General features: G+C 44.9%; 1 protein-coding gene and 2 long non-coding RNA genes across 11 annotated transcripts in view; 2 read left to right on the forward strand and 1 right to left on the reverse strand.

The window, feature by feature from the left end:
- LOC128617180 (uncharacterized) overlaps positions 1-19,220 on the forward strand; it is a 96,554-nt gene that overhangs the window by 55,485 nt on the left and 21,849 nt on the right. Inside the window, exons 13-19 of one of the 6 annotated variants that reach the window (XM_053640218.1) lie at positions 11,756-11,794; positions 11,968-12,060; positions 12,245-12,340; positions 12,583-12,601; positions 12,685-12,742; positions 12,839-12,913; positions 13,013-13,182. The exons of 1 other annotated variant lie outside the window; for it this stretch is intronic. In XM_053640218.1, coding sequence (XP_053496193.1) covers positions 11,756-11,794; positions 11,968-12,060; positions 12,245-12,340; positions 12,583-12,601; positions 12,685-12,742; positions 12,839-12,910 — 377 coding nt within the window. In that variant the 3' untranslated portion in view covers positions 12,911-12,913; positions 13,013-13,182. Of the gene's footprint in view, positions 1-6,605; positions 7,386-11,755; positions 11,795-11,967; positions 12,061-12,244; positions 12,341-12,582; positions 12,606-12,684; positions 12,743-12,838; positions 12,914-13,012; positions 13,183-19,220 lie in introns of those variants that run through there. 4 more of the 6 variants (XR_008387529.1, XM_053640217.1, XR_008387530.1 and 1 more) reach the window with 4 other exon arrangements.
- LOC128617203 (uncharacterized) lies at positions 13,185-16,168 on the reverse strand. Of its 3 annotated transcripts, none has more exons than XR_008387538.1 (3): positions 15,914-16,168; positions 14,869-15,019; positions 13,185-14,555 (listed from the first exon to the last, which is right to left on the reverse strand). It is a non-coding gene; the product is annotated as an uncharacterized LOC128617203 (long non-coding RNA). The 3 variants fall into 3 exon arrangements; XR_008387539.1 differs by lacking the exon at positions 15,914-16,168 and adding an exon at positions 15,168-15,629; XR_008387537.1 differs by lacking the exon at positions 15,914-16,168 and having other exon boundaries at positions 14,869-15,629.
- Positions 14,060-15,777, forward strand: LOC128617202 (uncharacterized). 2 transcript variants are annotated; one of them, XR_008387535.1, is made up of 4 exons: positions 14,060-14,184; positions 14,293-14,753; positions 14,916-14,980; positions 15,623-15,777. It is a non-coding gene; the product is annotated as an uncharacterized LOC128617202 (long non-coding RNA). The 2 variants fall into 2 exon arrangements; XR_008387536.1 differs by having other exon boundaries at positions 14,102-14,168.

Genomic DNA, 19,220 nt, shown 5'->3' on the forward strand with positions numbered 1-19,220 from the left:
GATAGACGACCCCAAGGCTGATGCCATCCCGTTTGGCCTGTACCGACAAGAAATATGGGATGCTGTGAGGAGTATGTTTCCAGCTAAGATGGACCCTGGGAAGCTCGAAAATATAAAACTGAAAGACGAAGAAAACGTGATAACCTTCATACAAAAGTTTCAAGATAAATGGAGGGATGAAACGGGTGCCAAATGGGACGATTCAGTGGCAAGTGTGGGATTGTTCAAACTGCTATTGAAGAAGGCTCTCCCTGGGGAGGTACAGAAGAAGTTAGAGGAAGTGGTGGGGCTCAACGCAATGGAATGGGCTTCATTTCTGGCACATGTGACCCATCACGTGGAGCAACACAGAAAGCTGAAAAAAGAAGCTAAAGATGCCACTGAAACCCTAATGAGCCAACTCTGTAAGGCACAGCTCGGCGAACTGACCAGGACTAAACAGGAAGAGAAGGAACGGAGGAGGGAGCACATTAAACAAGCGGCAGTAATGGTGCCCCATCCACAAGCATCAGCCCCAGCACAGGCTGACCCTATGCTGTTGGCCAGTGGATACCAGGCCCACCCACAACAGCAAGTCCCACACATGACTACTATGCTGCACCCCGCCCAGAGGGATTACATATATCATATGAGGGCCCCCATGCACCCGGGAATGCCACCTGCCTGGGGGAGGGGACGAGGATACGGACAGGGTCGAGTTTTGCCAAGACCAGATATGGCAACTGAAGGGTGTTGGGGATGCGGTGATCCTAGCCACTTCAGGAGAAATTGTCCACGTGTCCCACGACCAACTTGGGGAGACCGCGTGGATAGGGCTGAAAGAAGAGGTCAGGTGCTTGGACCGAGAGCGCCGGACAGCTATGGAATGCCACCTCGGTGTCAACCGCTACCCCCAGTACCCCAAGGTGGCCCCATGTATGGCCCCTATGGGGAGCCGGGACCCAGCCAGAGTTGAGGAGGCCTAGAGAGGAGCTCATGCAGTCCGTCACCACACTGCACCCAGAACAAGAGCCAACTGTTACAGTGACGATCGGAAACACCTTGCAAGCGCCTTTTATGATCGACACTGGAGCTACATATTCAAGTATAGGGAAAGAAGGTTCACAGCTCCCCCTCACCTGTAAGGCTATTCAAACTATGGGCTTCTCAGGAAAAATACAGACCTTACGATTCACCGAGCCTCAAGAACTAACTCTGGATGGCGTGACAATACAAGCACCCCTGTTATATTCGCCAGGAGCGCCTGTTAACCTACTGGGACGTGATGCCCTGTGTAAGTTGGGAGCTCAGATACAGTGCGAGGCGACTGGGATTTGGGTGACGTTCCCCAAATCAATATCCACACAATTCCTATTGTTGCACGAGCCACCTAGCACCGCCCGTAATGTGAGGATGGTGTACTGGCTAGAGATGTCCGATCCAGCTAACTCAGAACTCTGGCACAGATACGCAGAATGGAAACCATGGTTACAGTACCTGCGGCCCGATTGCACAGAAGTGGAGGCCCCTTTATATTGCACTATTAAAAATGATGACGGTGGACGAGACGAGGAATATGCTCAGCTTTGGGAGGACATGGAACAGGGACAAGTAATGGACATTAAAACCATGGAAATAATAAGCGGCCCACAGGGAGTGGCGGCTATGATAAAGCTCCCAGATAGAATCACTAACTGGTATCAGCTGGAAGGGACAGCGCCCCATGTCACACTCATGGTCACCAAAGGCCTGGAACGGGAAGATGTAGAGCCAATGATAGGGCAGGCAAAAGAAGTAAAAGAGTGGAAGCCAACTACCAATCCATCGTTGCACAAGTCACCTGATGGAAAGTTTGTGCGAATCTCAGTAACAGCAGTTGATACCGCCGTGGCCACTAGTGTCTGCATATGCACAAGCACGGACCGGAGTGGTTTACAAATGGCAGTTAAGGCAGCAAAAGATCAGGACAATGAGGAAATACTGAAAACTATTCCAGAACAGCTATGGACAAAACATCCGACTGACGTAGGGTTGGTTAAATCTGCCGACCTAGCTCAGATTAAGGTAAAAGAGAATGCAAGGTTGCCCTACCAGAAACAGTATCCGTTGTCAGTGCAAGCTAGAGAAGGCATACGGCCCACAATACACGGATTGGTAGAGGCCGGAGTACTAATCGCCACGCGAAGTCAGTGCAATACCCCCATTTTTCTAGTTAGAAAACCTGACTCAGAGAAGAGGAGGCTAGTACATGATTTGCGTGCTATTAACCAAATTGTGATACCGGAAACACCAGTAGTGCCAGACCCACACACCCTATTGTCGAACATTCCAGAAGGGACCAAATGGTATACTGTCATAGATTTATGCTCAGCATTTTTTAGTGTGCCACTGCACCCAGACTCACAGCATTTGTTTGCTTTCACATACGAAGGGCAGCAGTACACATACACTAGACTTCCGCAGGGATACTGTGAAAGCCCATCCATATTTAATCAGGTACTGGCTCAAGACCTCTCAGCCCTGGAGTGCCGTAGCACCATCTTGCAATATGTCGACGACCTTTTGATTTGTAGTGCGTCCAAAGAGCAATGCCAGCACGACTCTCTAAAGGTTCTAAGAATGTTGGTCGAAAATGGCCACGAAGTAAGTAAAGAAAAGTTGCAATTTTGTAGACAAAAAGTGGAATACCTAGGTCGTGTGTTAGAGGGAGAAAGCTGTACTATAGCGCCAAAGCATGTAGAGGCCACACGCAAGGCCCCACAGCCAACCACCGTGCGACAGATGTTGGCGTTTCTAGGAATGGCGGGGTTCAGTCACCCATGGATATGTGAGTTCGCGCTAAGGGTCCAACCATTACGGGATATGATTAAGGCAGCAGACCAATCACAGCCAAATGCCCCCCTCGTCTGGACAACTGAAGCTCTAGCTGCACTCACAGATATTAAAATGGCCTTAATGATCGCTCCTGCATTGGCTAACCCAGATTATAGCAAACCGTTTCACCTCTATGTATCCGAAAGAAAGGGGTACGCATCGGCCGTCCTAACTCAGCAGCAACAAGGGATGAGAAAACAGGCCATCGCCTATTACAGCACGGCTCTCGATAACGTGGAAAAAGGGATGCCCCCCTGTTATCGGTCTTTGGCAGCGGCCGCATTTGCATATCAGAAAGCGTCCTCAATCACCATGGGGCACCCAGTTACATTATATACGACCCATGCACTGCATGCGCTCCTAACGAGTCAGACCTTTGTGATAACGAACTCCCGTCGAACAGGATATGACTCCATTCTGTCAGACCCGGAGCTCACCATAGAACGGTGCACCACGGTGAATCCTGCCGATAAACTGGTAACCCCGATAGATGGTGTACCCCATGAGTGCGTAGTGGAATCAGAGATATTTTTGAAAGCGCGTTCAGATTTGGAGAACTGCCCTATTGATAATGCTAAGCATACGTAGTTTTGTGGACGGTTCCTGTTATCGTACTGATACGGGCAATAAGGCTGGGTTGGCAGTAGTAGAAGCACGACGAAACCCGGCGACGTTTGAGGTAGTGATGAGTGTTCCGCTCCCCCAACCCTGCTCGGCCCAGCTAGCTGAACTACGGGCGTTGACAGCTGCATGTAATTTGGGCCGTAATGAGAGTTGCACTATATATACGGACTCAGCCTATGCTCATGGAGTCTGCCATGTGTTTGGACCAATCTGGGCTCAAAGGGGATTCCAGCGGGCAGATGGGTCCGCCGTGACCCACGGGGAAGCGATTTCAGATTTACTATATGCTATGACATTGCCCACAAAATTAGCTGTAGTGAAATGCAGGGCACATAGGACCGATGACTCCTTTATCACTAAAGGGAACTCACTGGCGGATGAGGCAGCTAAGAAAGCTGCCGTAGGGCCGGGGCAGATGATGGCCCTAACTCAGCCTGGGGAAAGTCCGATGCGGCATCCGCAGGTAGACAATGTGGCCCACTTGGTGGAGCTGCAGAACACCGCAGGTGTGGCTGAAGTATCGGCGTGGATAAAACGGGGGGCGAGAAAAGAGGCGGGTACTGGATTATGGCGCAGCATAGAAGGATTGTGTATAGCCCCAGCCTGTTACCTCCCGCTCTTGATCAAAGAAGCCCATGGCTTGGATCACGCCCATAGGACCGAAACTATCCGAAAAATCCGTCAGGAATGGTGGTCCCCATTTCTGGCCAGTATGGTGGACTATGCGTTGAAAAGATGTGAAGTGTGTATCAAGAACAATGTGCGAAAGAACTTCACTGCTCCTTTAGGACATATTCCCCCGCCGACGGGGCCGTTCCGGCATATAATGATGGATTATGTAGACATGGGAGCAGACAACCGGAAAGAAGGGAAGCGCTACATTCTAGTAATAGTAGACCGCTTCAGCAGGTGGGTGGAGGCAGCTGCAACTTCCAAGGAAGATGCGAGGGCCGCGGCTAAATTTTTATGCCGCGAGGTCATTCCCCGGTTCGGTATTCCAGATTTTCTGAGTTCGGACAACGGCACCCACTTTGTGAATAACTTTTCAATTCAATTCAATTCAATTTTATTTGTATAGCGCTTTTTACAATAGACATTGTCTCAAAGCAGCTTTACAGAAATATCAACATGGTATACAGATATTAAAGGTGCGAATTTATCCCAACTGAGCAAGCCACTGAGTGGCGACGGTGGCAAGGAAAAACTCCCTAAGATGTTTTAAGAGGAAGAAACCTTGAGAGGAACCCGACTCAGAAGGGAACCCATCCTCATCTGGGTAACAACAGATAGTGTGAAAAAGTTCATTATGGATTTATTTGAAGTCTGTATGGCCTTAGGAGCAGCCGTAGTCCCAGCAGTCTGGAATTAAAGAAGATTTGAGCTCCATCCAGAGGCAGAAAGGATCTGGATCTCTAGTATCTCCATAAATTCATGTGGGGCTCGGCAAAAGGAGAGAAGGAGAAAAAAGATTATTATGACTGCGAAGTAGTAGAACAGAATCTAGTCAGGGTAGGCTTGAGTAAACAAATACGTTTTAAGCCTAGACTTAAACACTGAGACTGTGTCTGAGTCCCGAACACTAATAGGAAGACTGTTCCATAACTGTGGGGCTCTATAAGAGAAAGCTCTTCCCCCTGCTGTAGCCTTCACTATTCGAGGTACCGTCAAATAGCCTGCATCTTTTGATCTAAGTAGGCGTGGCAGATTATATAAAACCAAAAGGTCGCTTAGATATTGTGGCGCGAGACCATTTAGTGCTTTATAGGTTAATAAAAGTATTTTATAGTTAATGCGAGATTTTACTGGGAGCCAATGCAGTATTGATAATATCGGTGTGATATGGTCGTACCTTCTAGTTCTAGTTAGGACTCTAGCAGCTGCATTCTGGACTAACTGGAGCTTATTTATATTCCTACTGGAACATCCAGACAGTAAGGCATTACAGTAATCTAATCTAGAGGTGACGAATGCATGAACTAGTATTTCCGCATCATGTAGTGACAATATGTTTCTTATTTTAGAAATATTTCTGAGATGAAAGAAGGCTATCCTAGTAATATTATCTACATGAGCATCAAATGATAGGCTGGAGTCAATAATCACTCCAAGGTCTTTAACTGCTGCACATGATGAAACAGAAAGACCATCCAGAGTAACCATGTGATCAGAAAGATTACTTCTAGCTACACGTGGGCCTAATAAAAGTATTTCTGTTTTATCAGAATTAAGTAGAAGGAAGTTAGTTAACATCCAATGTCTAATGTCCTTTACACAATCCTCAGCTTTACTAAGCTTCTGTCTGTCCTCTGGCTTCGCTGAAACATACAACTGTGTATCATCAGCATAACAGTGGAAGCTAATTCCATGTTTACGAATAATTTGACCTAGGGGTAGCATATATAAAGTTAAGAGCAGTGGGCCTAAAACAGAACCCTGTGAAACTCCAAAAGTAACCTCAGTACGCATGGAGAATTCACCATTTACATCTACGAACTGATAACGATCGGTCAGATAAGACCTGAGCCAGGAGAGGACTGTTCCCTTAATACCAACAACATTTTCTAATCTATCAAGGAGAATAGTGTGATCTATAGTATCAAAAGCTGCACTAAGGTCGAGTAACACAAGCAGAGAGACACAACCCTGATCGTAGTTCAGTAGAAGGTCATTTACTACTTTAATTAATGCTGTCTCTGTGCTATGATGAGGTCTAAACCCTGACTGATACATTTCATGAATGTTATTCCTATCTAAGTACGTCAACGAATAACGTCACTGACAATGTGGCATCTGCCTTGGGGATAGATCATAAGCTAGGCTGTGTATATCATCCTCAATCCCAGGGCATGGTAGAACGAGTGAACGGTACCCTAGTTAATAAACTGGCAAAAATATGCGAGAGCTCTCACCTGAACTGGGTACAGGCCTTACCACTGGCATTGATGAAGATGCTTTCACAGACCAATCGTATGACGCACTTGACTCCTCATGAAATGCTTACTGGGCGCCCAATGCCTATGGTGTTCACCCGAGGTCCATACACAGGGCCGTCTTTGGCACAATTGGAGGACGAAATGCAGGATTATGTGCGAACCCTCACCAAAATCCATAGACATTTGTATTCACAGGTTCGTGAGGCAGTCCATGGAGAGAACGAGGTACGGGAGGACGTGCGCCTAGTGGCACCGGGGGACCAGGTATACATTCGTGTTTTCAAGAGAAAGAGGCCCCCTTGCGGGACGTCGGGAAGGACCGTTCACCGTGGTTGCTGCAACCCCCACGGCTGTGAAAGAAGAGGGGAGGAATTACTGGTATCACTTGAACCACTGCAGCAGCGCCGAACCAGGTAAGGGACCGCTACTGCAAGACACTACCGACGAACAACCATCGACCTCAAGACTAGTCAGTACAAGGAAGCCCATTGGGGCAGTGGTGTTCACTGATAGTGACAGTGATTCGGGTGCATCCCTGAGCCCTGCCTACGGCACTCGAGCCCAGACTAAGCGGCGGGCTGTTGAAAAACTAGATAAACTGTCTCAGTCTGATGCCAGTAGTCCTACCGTTCTCACGCCCCGAGTAGAAGTGACGGGTGTAGTTACCAGCCCACAGGAAGTTGTAACCCCAACAACGGAGGATTTTCTGTCTACGTTTGCCACTCTCTGTCAGGACCTTGACGACCCCGCTTTGCCTCTGAGCCTAATCGACTCAGATACGCTACAGTCTCTAGCAGCGCAGTTGAACTTACCTGAGCTTACTCCTGAACTTCAGTCTCCACATGAATCCTTGCGCACTCCCCTACCACCGGTTCCGGAGGGGACCGGTGGGACGAGCTCCACAGAATAGTAGCACGTATGTGGGTAGAGTGATTTTTACAGCAGGGCTAATAGCACTCTTTTTCTTTTTCTATGACCCAATGTTTAAAAGGACTATTCATACCTTCAATAATGCCCTGGATTCCTATCATACGTTACGCCCACTAGTGGCTGCTACTTCCCGCACAGCCCCCTATCCCCGTATTAGGCATGTTCGATCCTGGACGGCCCCTGGCTCAACTATAGGTTCCCGTAGCTCGATGTGCGCGTTAGCTCTCCTTAGACTCGCCCATGAAGAGTCCCTGATTGGGAGAAGTCCCTATTTGGCCTCATTCACTTTCTCCCAAGCTCGGTCTGTGGAGATTCGCGTAGGACATCTTAGAATTACTGGTAGGGCACGGACGAGTAGGTGCTCCTTCGAGCTGCCCACGATTGGCCCCCTGTGGCTACCGTTCCTTTGCTCGGCTACGGCGTGTTCTTACCATGATAGTACAGGGTCACCCTTCGCATCCTGGGCTCTCCACCCTCTCCTCATTGCCCCGATGGTAACTCCGCTCGCACATAAATTAATGAAATTACAATACTATTCAATCTCTACCGCCAACACCTCGCTCACGGAGGAGCAGAGTAACATGTATATGGCATGGATGGCCCATACTGCTCGATCTGTGACAGATCGCTCATGTCTCGTATGTCATGATCGTAGCCTCACCCCCCATTTTATGCTGCCTATGGGGAACCTCACGGAATGCCTCACCACCCCCTATTCTGTTGATTTTTTGTGTCCTACTGTGTGCCTCCTTGGGGCCCTTTCTGCTGATTTTGGCCCATCGTGGATGCACAATGCAAGCTCCTCATGCCTGTTTCACCCTGTAACCACCCAAGTGTCGACTTTTGTCCGCGTCCAACCGTCTCTGCCCTCGTTCTTTCCCATCTGCCTCTGCTCCTCTGTTGGCGTATATCCTGTGGGAAATGTGTCTGCCCGATGTAATGTCTCCCTGTTCGCTAATGATTTGCAAATTGAGACCCCCTCTGTTTGTGATTCACCCCCATGCACCCCCAACGTGACAATTCCCCTACCTGATCTTAGTGGTGGTACTGTTCCCCTTGCGGATGTTTTCTGGTTTTGCGGGGGCCAACGTGTACGCCAGACTTTGCCTGCGGAATGGCAGGGATGCTGCGCCCCGGTTAGGTTGGACGGTAAGACCCGTGTTTTGTTGGTGGCTGACCAACCATCATTCGGCCGGTCCCGTTCACGCCGCGACGTGGCCCTATGGACTCAGTATGTCCGTGACGCTGGTGCAGCGAACTATTCTGACTGGGCTGCTGATGAGACCATCCATCTTGACTTTGGGGGTACCCCCGTTGGCGTTCCTGCTCGCTACAGAGCCATGGAGGCCGTTGGCAGTGGTGTAGCGTCTATTTTGCTCCCGGCCGTGCAGATCAACCGCAACGTGGCATGGATTAATTACATGTGGTACAACGAACAACGCTTCATTAACTACTCACTGAGTGCTCTCGGACTGGTCCGTGATCAGCTCCATGCCACTTCCCTCATGGCTGCTCAGAACCGTTTTGTCCTGGACCAAATGTGGGCCCCGGAGGAAGGTATCTGTACAATGATTGGTCCCGAGTGCTGTGCTGCAATCCCTTTGCACACTGGTTCTGAGGGAGCTCTCTCCAAGGTCCTGGGCCAACTACAGGCCCTCCAGACGGAGCAAGCGGCTAACTCCGGCTTTGGGTCTAGTCTCCGCCTCCCGCCGTGGCTCTCCTGGTTTCTTTCTGGAGATTGGACTGCTGCCCTGACCCGCTTGGGAGCGTCCCTGTTCGTCCTCCTTCTCCTTGTGGCTCTGGTGGCCTGCTGTGTGATCCCCTGCGCACGGCGGATGGTGATGTCCTCAGCCTCCTTTTCTGGCCAGTATGTTGTTAAGGGTGAGGCGTTACAGCCTCAACGGGGGGTGGTGATTGAGACCATGCGACGGGAGACAATGAGCAGCGACAGCAGCGACACCAGCGAGACCGTCTACGAGAACATGAGACGGGACATGAGCCAGGACTGATGGGAAAGGGGGCGCAAGGACCCGTTTGTACAAGGTAGTGGCAAGGTAATGGGCCTATCCGAGACAAACGGGACCTATTGGTGTTTTCTATGTATGCATTTGTGTTGCAGATCTACTGAACCCTGAGGGGTGAGAAGAAGATGTGATGATCCATACCCTGGGTGTAAGTGCTAGCCTAACCTCTCCCCAAAGGGTGGTTCTCTACAGTACGTAAAGTGCTTGAGCCGAAGACAACTGGAATACAGAGGGATACTGCCGATAGAGACTGTTATGTTGAGTGTTATAAAATGCTGTGATATGTGACATGACATGTAATGTGATGTGCAACAAAGTGTGACGCAATCAGGCACAGAAAAGTATAATGGTGCTGTCGAGCACGTAGTGCTGGCAGGGTGGGAATTTTTCCTCGTAGGAGGTTTTTTTCGCCCACCCCTGACTGCGAAAGACTGGGGTTTGGTTTTTGAGGGGAAGCAAGAATCTGCAGGTCCCGACAAATACAAAACTGTGGGCTGACAGGCCTAGTTGAGAAAGATAGGGACGTGTAGATCCAATCAAGTAGTTAGTTACTGTAGTGGCCACTCATACGTACAGCAGCAGTAGTAGTAATGAATGATTAGGGGAACTCAGTTAATCACACTTATAATCGATGTAGGCAAACAAACGTATAATCAAGGTAGTTAGATTCGAAATAAGATATATATATATATATAGTTGAAAGGAGAAGTAAGTTAAGGGTTAAGAGTTATGGCTAGGTACATCTACACATGTCCGGCGCAAAGTGGATGTAGGGGGGTCCTAAGGCCCATTCTCCAGCTGCCAATCTACTATGAGACCCCGGGGCGCACAACGCTAGCACGTCTCCCACCAGGTCTACAAAACCTCCTCAGCTCCTATTTGGATCAGTGTTGCGTAGAAGTGGTTAATGTAAGGGACCCATTTGAGTACGGGGACGGGCGCAGGGATTATGGCTTCGTTAGAGTAATCCTCCGACAGCTAGCGGGGGACGGCCATGGGGTGCGGCAGAACCAGTTCCTCCACAGATACCCGCTTAATTAAGGTAGTGTATGAGGCTTTATAGCCTCAGAGGGGGGAAATGTTGTGGATAAAAAATGTCATAAAATAAACATAAGGGAGACCTAGCGTCCAGCAAAGGGGAGAAGAAGAAAAGACGGGCACCTAGACACATAGAAGCGGGATTAGGCGGACATTGACAAATTGGAATTACACTTTAAAGATCTTTTAGAGCAGTAGTAGTCAAAAAAGTCAAAAAGAGGTATACGAGCTGAGCTGAGGAGGGCTAATACACACACACGCTCGTACAGTCAAGGGCGGGCAAGTAGACACAACATATACACACACTCTCTCTTTCTCATACACACACATGAATAACTTTAAAAATATCTTATAGTAATAGAGAAACTCTCTATAAAAAAACAGAATAGTAGGATATGCAGGACAGTAGAACTGTAATGATATTAAGAAGTTGGAAGTACAGTAAACCGCTTTTTAAGTAGTATAAATATATATAAAATAAGAAATATAGTGCAAATATGAAAATAAATTATAAACTAGAAATACAGGAAAATGTAAACTTACTCATGACTCAAATGGTGAGGGTTCTTGTCTCGCAAGGAAGGCCTTAATTTTAAGAAAGAACCATGAGGAGCCATTTATAAGGGTGGCTGAGTCAAGCTGCCCTCCCCCCCCCCCCCCCCCCCCCGCGAGATAACAGTAAGACCAAGGTCACTCTAGATTGTTTAGTCTTGTCCACTTTCTATTTTATGGGTTATTCAAACTCTCTGGTTTCGATTCCCTAGGTAAATGAAAAACGAAGTTTCTGATGCCCTAGGTAACTGAAAACTCTGGTTTCTGATTCTCTGTGTAATTCAAAACTCTGGGTTTTTATTTTCTGGGTTATTAGAAATGCCTGGGTTCTGATTTTATGTGTAAATTAAAACCCCTGGTTTCAATTCTATGTGTAAGTGAAATAGCCCTTTTCTGGAACATAACAGTAAGGTAAATGAGCTCTTTTTTAACCCTATTGGTAGTGAGATCATAGTCTTCTTGAAACATCTGGGTTATTTAGTGTGTAAATACAGTATAAATACTGGAGCTTAAGCTCAGGGTATAGGGATCACTTCTGAGAATTCTCATCGGTGTGGATCTCGTGTGGTGGAATGGAACAATAAAGCTGGACCCTTGCTTCTTCTCACTCACGGCTGGTGTATTTTTTTCTATCTCCAACTGGGCTCAGAGGTAGATGTGAGTATTGGCTTCTATGTTGAATTTTAAGTGTTTTTGGGTAATAGGCTAAATTTGAGCCAACATTACACAGAAGGGAACAGGTTTTTTTTCTGTTATCACAGATCTCGTATAAATTCACTGATTTCACTTTAATCACCACAGGTCGAGAATCTGACTCCAGAAACACTGGAACACAGCAACGTAAGTACAACATTATTTTCTGTCAAAGTATGAAGATATTTCTGTCTCAGTCAGGATATATCCGAGTTACATTCAGGCCATAAAATACCGTTATTCTATATTTATAAAACAACACACGGAGTTAAAAGAGAAAAGTGACTGTTTTGTCTAATCCTCATGTGTTTGTGTTACAGGTTTGTCCCATTTGGTTGTGTTCATGTTTGGCTCAGTGGTGGTGGTTCTTGTGAACGCGGTTGTGTTATTAGTGGAGCTGATCTTAAAAGCGCGTGAGTGAACTCTATAGTCCATGATTTTAATAATAATACTACAAAAACTCATCACGGTAAAAACATTAGTGTGAAATTACTGACATTAAAGTCATCAGAAAAATGTTATTGAAACCAATCTAGTTTAATGTATATACATACAGAACTACAATTTCTTTTCTTTTCCAATTATGATTATAAATAGAAACTGGCCAGCGTACAGTGGATCTGCGCGTCGTTCTCCTACTGACTGAATGCGTCTTTGCTGTGTGCTGCCTTGCTTTACAAATATCTGCTTTCTGTAAGTATAATCTACAAACACAGCACAGTGTGTGATCTGATGTAGCTGCTCTGTGTACTTTTTCTCATTCTATTGTCGTATCAGTAACAGAAATAAAGACTCTGACTCTGAATATATCCCTTAGATCAGACACTACACTCGGATTATTTACAGCCGGATCGGTTTAGTACTTGTGCATGCTCTAAACACGACCAGTTTCTGTTCTAAAACACTGTCACGTTTTCTTTCCCCATCACACACAGGGAAGGAGAACAGAGAAGAGTACGTGAGTATTGTTGAGGAACATGAATGTACAAATAGATGTTTAGGTAGATGATATGATCATTTTGTTCTGGTTATTACAGATTTAGAGAATACATCAACTCGCTGGGACGATCGTGTGGGTGTAAACAGAAACACAGGGTGAGTACGTCACGGTGTAATATTAAACACGGAATAAAAAACTGATTAACATCATTAACTTGTACGGTTTTTACATTAAACATCATACAAACGCAGGACTCACCTTCACAAAGTGATGAACGTGAACTTGAGAATCTGGCTCCTGATGCTCAGCCCTCAGGGTCTTAGCAGGTAAGAAGAAAAACAACAACAACACAAGATTGTTCCAGGTGTTATTACTGAAATATGAAATGAAAAGAATGAATCACCAATGATTGTGTGCGCATCTAGAAAAGCAGAACGTACGGCAGGTTGGTGTTCTGGAGCACTCGGGTGTATCTCTACATCACGCTGAGAAGAAAGGACATCATCCATGACCTGAACAGACTGGACGCACTCGTCTGATCACCTCAGGGATTGTTTTAAAGATGCTTGTAATGTGTTGTATATAAATATATATATATATATATATATATATATATATATATATATATATATATATATATTTACGATCTTTTGTGTGACACTTAAATGTGAGTTTCTTGTCTTCATGTATGTGCCTCCTGTAGAATAGTTTTTATTATCTAATTTCTAGATATAATGACTGGATTTATTCATTTATTACCTGTTTTGAGACATTTTATTTTATTGTTTTTTATTGTTTATTTTATTTAGATGCTCAGAGTTTATATTTATATTCAGTACACATAAATCAGATGACATATTATATAAGAGTGATGCTGGAAAGGTATTATAAGTAATGCATTTCTATAATTGTATATAACATTTCTTTATTATTTTTGTTTAGTTCTTTTGCATTTCAAGAGTTAAGTCTGATTGCAGCGAGAGGAAACATGGCGTGCTGTATGTTAAAACAATGAGAATTCTTTTTCTTTCTTTCTTTAAAAATAAAAGATGTAAAGTTGTGTAATGTATTCAGACAGGTGAATGTGGTGCTTCCGGGGTTTATTATAATATCAATGTCATTATAATATACTGTGTTTGATGTTGGGAAACTTAAATTAAACACTAATCATGAAATCATGTAGTTTGAGGCCACAGCTTAGTGACGTGAAGCAGAGGGTTTATTTCACAGGCTTCTCTCCGATAAATAAAAAGTACAGCAATAATAATAATAAATATAAAACAATGTCCCTCAATAATAAATAAATAAATAAATAAGAGAAGCTACTGTTGATTCTGAGATCCTTCACTATGGCGTGAGCTGGTTCTAAGAATGCTGGAATTCTAGAAGTTCCGGTCTATGACCTTACTGGCCAAGGTAAGAGTGAAATGTGCACACTTTCACTGATCTTTACCACCAAGTTATACTTTTCCAGACTTCTTCTCCGCCAACCAATCAGTGTTCACCTGGAGGTCGGTTAACGCACAGCGCTGTAGATAATCATGACCTGCAGTTAGCTTCATGGTGGGCATGAAGGTATCAGTGGGTACAACACAAGGTACAAGTCAGTCCTTAGTATCTTCTAGACCAGTCAAGTTCTCAGAGCTGCTCCAAACACGACTGCACCAATTAAATAAATAAACAAACATTATTTAAAATGTTACAGTCCCTGAGGGAACCTGAAAGCTTGAAATGGAAACACCCAGAACCTTCTTGGTTTGGGGTTCCTTTAGATCTACATCTGTGGAGGACTCAACGGCAATGAGTGCCTTTTCACGGCCGAGTGTTTCAAACCTCGTTACGATCAGTGGACGCGAATCGAACCGATGCCCATCCAAAGCAGTGTCGTGAGCATCATCGCTCTGAACAACCGAGTGTTTGCGGTAAGAACTTCCAGTGCTGAGAGTCAGTGAAGTGTCTGTAATCGCTCTGTAAAGGATGGGAAGGAGGCGTGTTTCTGTTAGCACGGTTTGTGGTCTTTTATTAATGCACATCATTATGTTATGTTCTTTTATTAATGCACATTAAGCCCACAGTCTGCAGAGCGTCGAAGCCTACAACCCTCATACCAACTCCTGGAGAATGCTTGCCTCCATGTTTAACCCACGAAGGAACTTTGGCGTCGAGGTAACGCACCAAACACCACATGGCTAACTAATTTATCGTTTCTTTTACCGAGGCTGGATCCATCAGACTTCCTAACTCCAAGCACTGGAATGAATTAATGAAATTAGTCGTGTACCTCTTCACCATGACGCCGCCTTCTTCTTCCTCTTCTTCTTCTTCCAGGTGACGGACGGCCGCTTGTACATGGTTGGCGGCTACAAGTACTACGACGAAGAGAGCGACGACTGGTACGAGACGTATGGTGTCAGGTCCAGAAATCTGCCGTTCTGGAGTTAAGATATAAATCGAGACCAGGATCAGAACTGTAGTGATGTCTAGTGATGTTTCCTTGAAATTCTAAACTCATGGTATTAAGTGAGGTAGAAAACATGACATGACGTGCTATTATTTAAAAATAAATAAATAATCGATGACCAGGTGTCCACCCCAAGGTGGCTGTTTTACTATAAACAGCACGTCCTGAAGTGTTTATTATTCCTAAATTTGAACTTATTATAAAACTTTTATTATAAACTCCTTTGTCCAGACTGTTACAAAGCACCGACACTGGAGACTCCTTCCATGTTAATGGACTTTCCTTTTAATGTTTATGTGGCGTGTATAAACGAGCTGTTACTATAGAAACGATAACACTACTGTCAGAGCTGCTGTTACGGAGAACTAATCAACACCTTCTGACCCAATCACGATCCAGAACTCAGCAGCGTTGTGCTTGAATTATTTTTGTATTATTTATTATTATTTTGTATATTATTATATATTTGTATTATTCATGTAATTATTCTGTGTAGTAATTCAGGACCCCAGGCTAAATGTGCTACAGTGGTGATTAAAAGCATAACGCATGTCATAAACGTGATTTCCTGCAGGTTCAACGTCCAGGACATGAATATCGTCCGCGGTGCGGTGAGCTGCTGTGTGATATCCGGGCTTCCCAACGTCACCAACTACACCATCGCGTACGATGACCTTCTCTAGACACGGAGCTTTTAAAACGCTATTAAACTACATCCCATTGGCAGAACCTCTGTCTCCAGCTGTTTTATTTCGAAGTCAACATGAATTTTTTTTTTTTTTTAAACATATCTGGCACATTTAGGCTGGCTTCAGACATCACACACATACACACACATACACACACACACTTTGATTTTTCTCACAGGCAGGAAGTACTTTGGACTTGTTCACTCGTAGCAGGAGACAGACATCAATCCCAACATCTCAATAAAATAAAAAATAAAAACACTTAAAGAGTACAGCGCTCTGTTTCCCTGTTCAGCCGAGAAGGTCGCTCTGCTTTCCTGCTCTGCCGTGTACGTCGCTCTGCTTTTTTGTTTCGCCAAGAACGCTGTGCGGTCTCCAGGCTCTGCTTGGGACATTCTGCCCAGGGGGCCGGGGCCGCCAATGGAGATGGATGTTTCATGTGCCCTTGGGGGGGGGGTTCTGTCACGAGTTCTCCTTTAAGCAGCGCGCTGTGGAGCATGTGAGCGCGCGTGCACGAGCAGGTGCGCGAGCACCTGCTTTCCCCTTGTGGACAATCGTGACATTTCGACACGTGCATTGGTTTATGTTTCTGTTATGTCTCCTCCCCGTTCTGTCATTGGCTATTGTTTCACGTGTGTCTGAATCGCCCTCAGCCGTCAGCCATTACGACGCTGAGTATGTTTGTATAAATACCGCGCGCCTCCCAGCACACAGCGCGGAATATTGAATGAGTTATAGTCACTTAGAGTCCTGACTATAGATAACCATAGTCATAGTTCATGTCATGTTTCGGTTAGTTAGTTTAGTTCACGCTGGTTTCTCCGCCCCCAGTCCCGCGCTATTGTTCATGTTTCTTGTTTTGTTTCTCGACCCTGTATTTCCATGACCGCGACCTTGATTCCTGCCTCGCCCCTTTATGCCTGTTTGCCGATCGCCTGAACTTTGCATGTTACTGGATTACGTTTGTGGATCACGTTTTGGATTTGTCTGCCTGTCTCTCTCTTAAATAAACCTGTTCTACTGCGATTGCATCCTGCCTTATCTCCGTTACGTCACGAAACGTGACACACACACACACACACACTGATTTTTCTCATAGGCAGGAAGTTCTTTGGACTTGTTCACTCGTAGCAGGAGACGGACATCAATCCCAACATCTCAATAAAAAAAAATAAAAACGCTTAAAGATGGTTTGTGCACTAAAATAATCTAACGCTGAATATTTTCGATTATTTCAGCGGGAGTGGAAAAGGTTTCAGTGATATTAGACGTACCTATATTTCTACCGTAGCTAACGATAATCAGCACGTCGGTGTGAAAAAAGCATAACTTGAATAATAATAATAATAATAATAATAATAATAATAATGTAATGCCGTTTTTTGCTCCTCCTCCAAATTTTTCTCAAATCTCACATAACACAGAACTCTGATACTCAAACTGTTCTCCCATAACGGACTGGCGAATCTACAAATAGCTGTGAGAGAGAGAGAGAGAGTCTCTGGATTATAAATACAGCCAGAAATTCTATTTACACACACACACACACACGTGCGTGCATTAAACCAATTCCTCTCGGAGACGAAAACCACTCAGGATTTTGTCTTTTTTTCTAAAAATGAAAAATATCAGCGCATCTAAAGTGTACTTGCACTGTTTTTTTTAAACGTATTATTTGTATTTTGTAAACAAGAAAATAATGTGGCCTTCGTTCTCCATTCCGTACACATGGAAAGATGTGAAAGACGTTATTTTATTATTATTTTATTTTCCATTTTGTAGTAAAGCTGTTTGGTGTGAACTGGGAAATGTTCCTTTGTATAAACTGTGCAGGTTTTTGTTTGTGATGCAAAACAAGTTCAATCAATCAATAAATAAATAAATGTTCTAGTTGTGGTCTCTTACTTAACTACGTTACTGTAGTTGCAGTTCACCTGGAAGGCAGCAGGTGGCGCTGATTATCTGAATTGATGGAAAACAAGAACACGGCCACATCTTTTACATTCACGAGCTTCTGATTCTTCAGACAAAATAAAAAAGAAGACAATATGCAAGTTCTTAAAATGAGATTTAAATAAAATAAAAGTACAGCTGAAAAAAGGTACAGAATTCTTTTTTTGTGCGCAAAATATTCAGTTGGTCCATGTTTTAGTGTATCCAAGGTCAAAAACACATTTTAATTCTCTTATAATTTACGTTACACAAATGAGAGGCAACAAAAGGCTGGAAAAGTAAAGTGCTACTGGAAAGAAACAGCTGGAGGTAAACTGGCCACATGTCAGAAACGTGATTGAGTATAAAAAGAGCCTTGCATTGTCCCAGTCCCGACTTTTTGAGACGTGTTGCGGCCATCAAACTCAAAGTGACCTTATTTTCCCCTTAAAACGGTCCATTTCCTCAGTTTAAACATTTTAATATGTTTTCTATGTTCCGTTGTGAATAACATACGAGTTTATCTCCTGTACGAGATTACAGTGTAGAGTGGAGATGGACGTTTTAATGTACGAGCGAAAATATCTCAAATATTTATAATAAGATATGAGAAACTCACCCCATTTATAAAAATGTATAAAAAAATAATATAAAATCTGAGGGAAAAAATAATAAAAGACACGCTATTACAGATGATCCAAACCCCAGCTTAATCCTGATTGGCCACTGGCTGGGATGCTGGTTTCCCATTGGCTGGGTGACCTTTCAGACGGGCGCGTGGTCTCGTTTCTCTGTGATGTAATTAAGTATCGCATTTGGGACGTCCAGCATCTCGTCCTTCTCCAGCACGATGTCGTAAGACCTGACGTACGCCTCCCTCCTCTCCTCGACCTTCACACGTTAAAATATAAACGATTCGTGTTACAGTTATAAACACGCGATTCAGTCATGACGAGTTTCAGCGTTTGTGGGCGTGTCACCTTGTCGTTGAGGTAGCCGATGCGCAGGATGTTGCGGAGGCCCTGCACGCCGTCGGCCATGTCCAGGTCTCCCAGCGAATCTCCCAGCAGCAGCACGTTGCTGCGATCGTGTACGAACTGCTGTGTGTTCTGTAGAGCACCCACTCTTTTATTAAACGTGTGGATCACATCGCCCTTAAATGCACGCACAACACCCTGTCACACTCACACACACACACACACACACACACACACACACACTTTTCAGTGTTTTCGCAGATTTCTCAGTCACAATTCTAACAATGAATGAATAAAAGATAAAACAATAATTCTGAATGACTATGTTTACATGGACAATGTCACGTATCGTGACGGAGCGGAGGACGGATGCAAGTGCAGTATGAACAGTTGTTTATTTTAAAAGAGAGACAGGCAGACAAATCCAAAACGTGATCCAAAACGTAATCCAAAACAGGTGAAGGTCAGGCGATCGGCAAACAGGCATACACAGGGTTAAACATGAATCAAGGTCGTGGTCACGGAAAACAGGGTCGATAAACAGAACGAGAAACATGAACTATGACGAGGAACT

Source organism: Ictalurus furcatus, chromosome 13, assembly GCF_023375685.1.
Source record: "Ictalurus furcatus strain D&B chromosome 13, Billie_1.0, whole genome shotgun sequence".
Taxonomy (NCBI): Eukaryota; Metazoa; Chordata; class Actinopteri; order Siluriformes; family Ictaluridae; genus Ictalurus; species Ictalurus furcatus.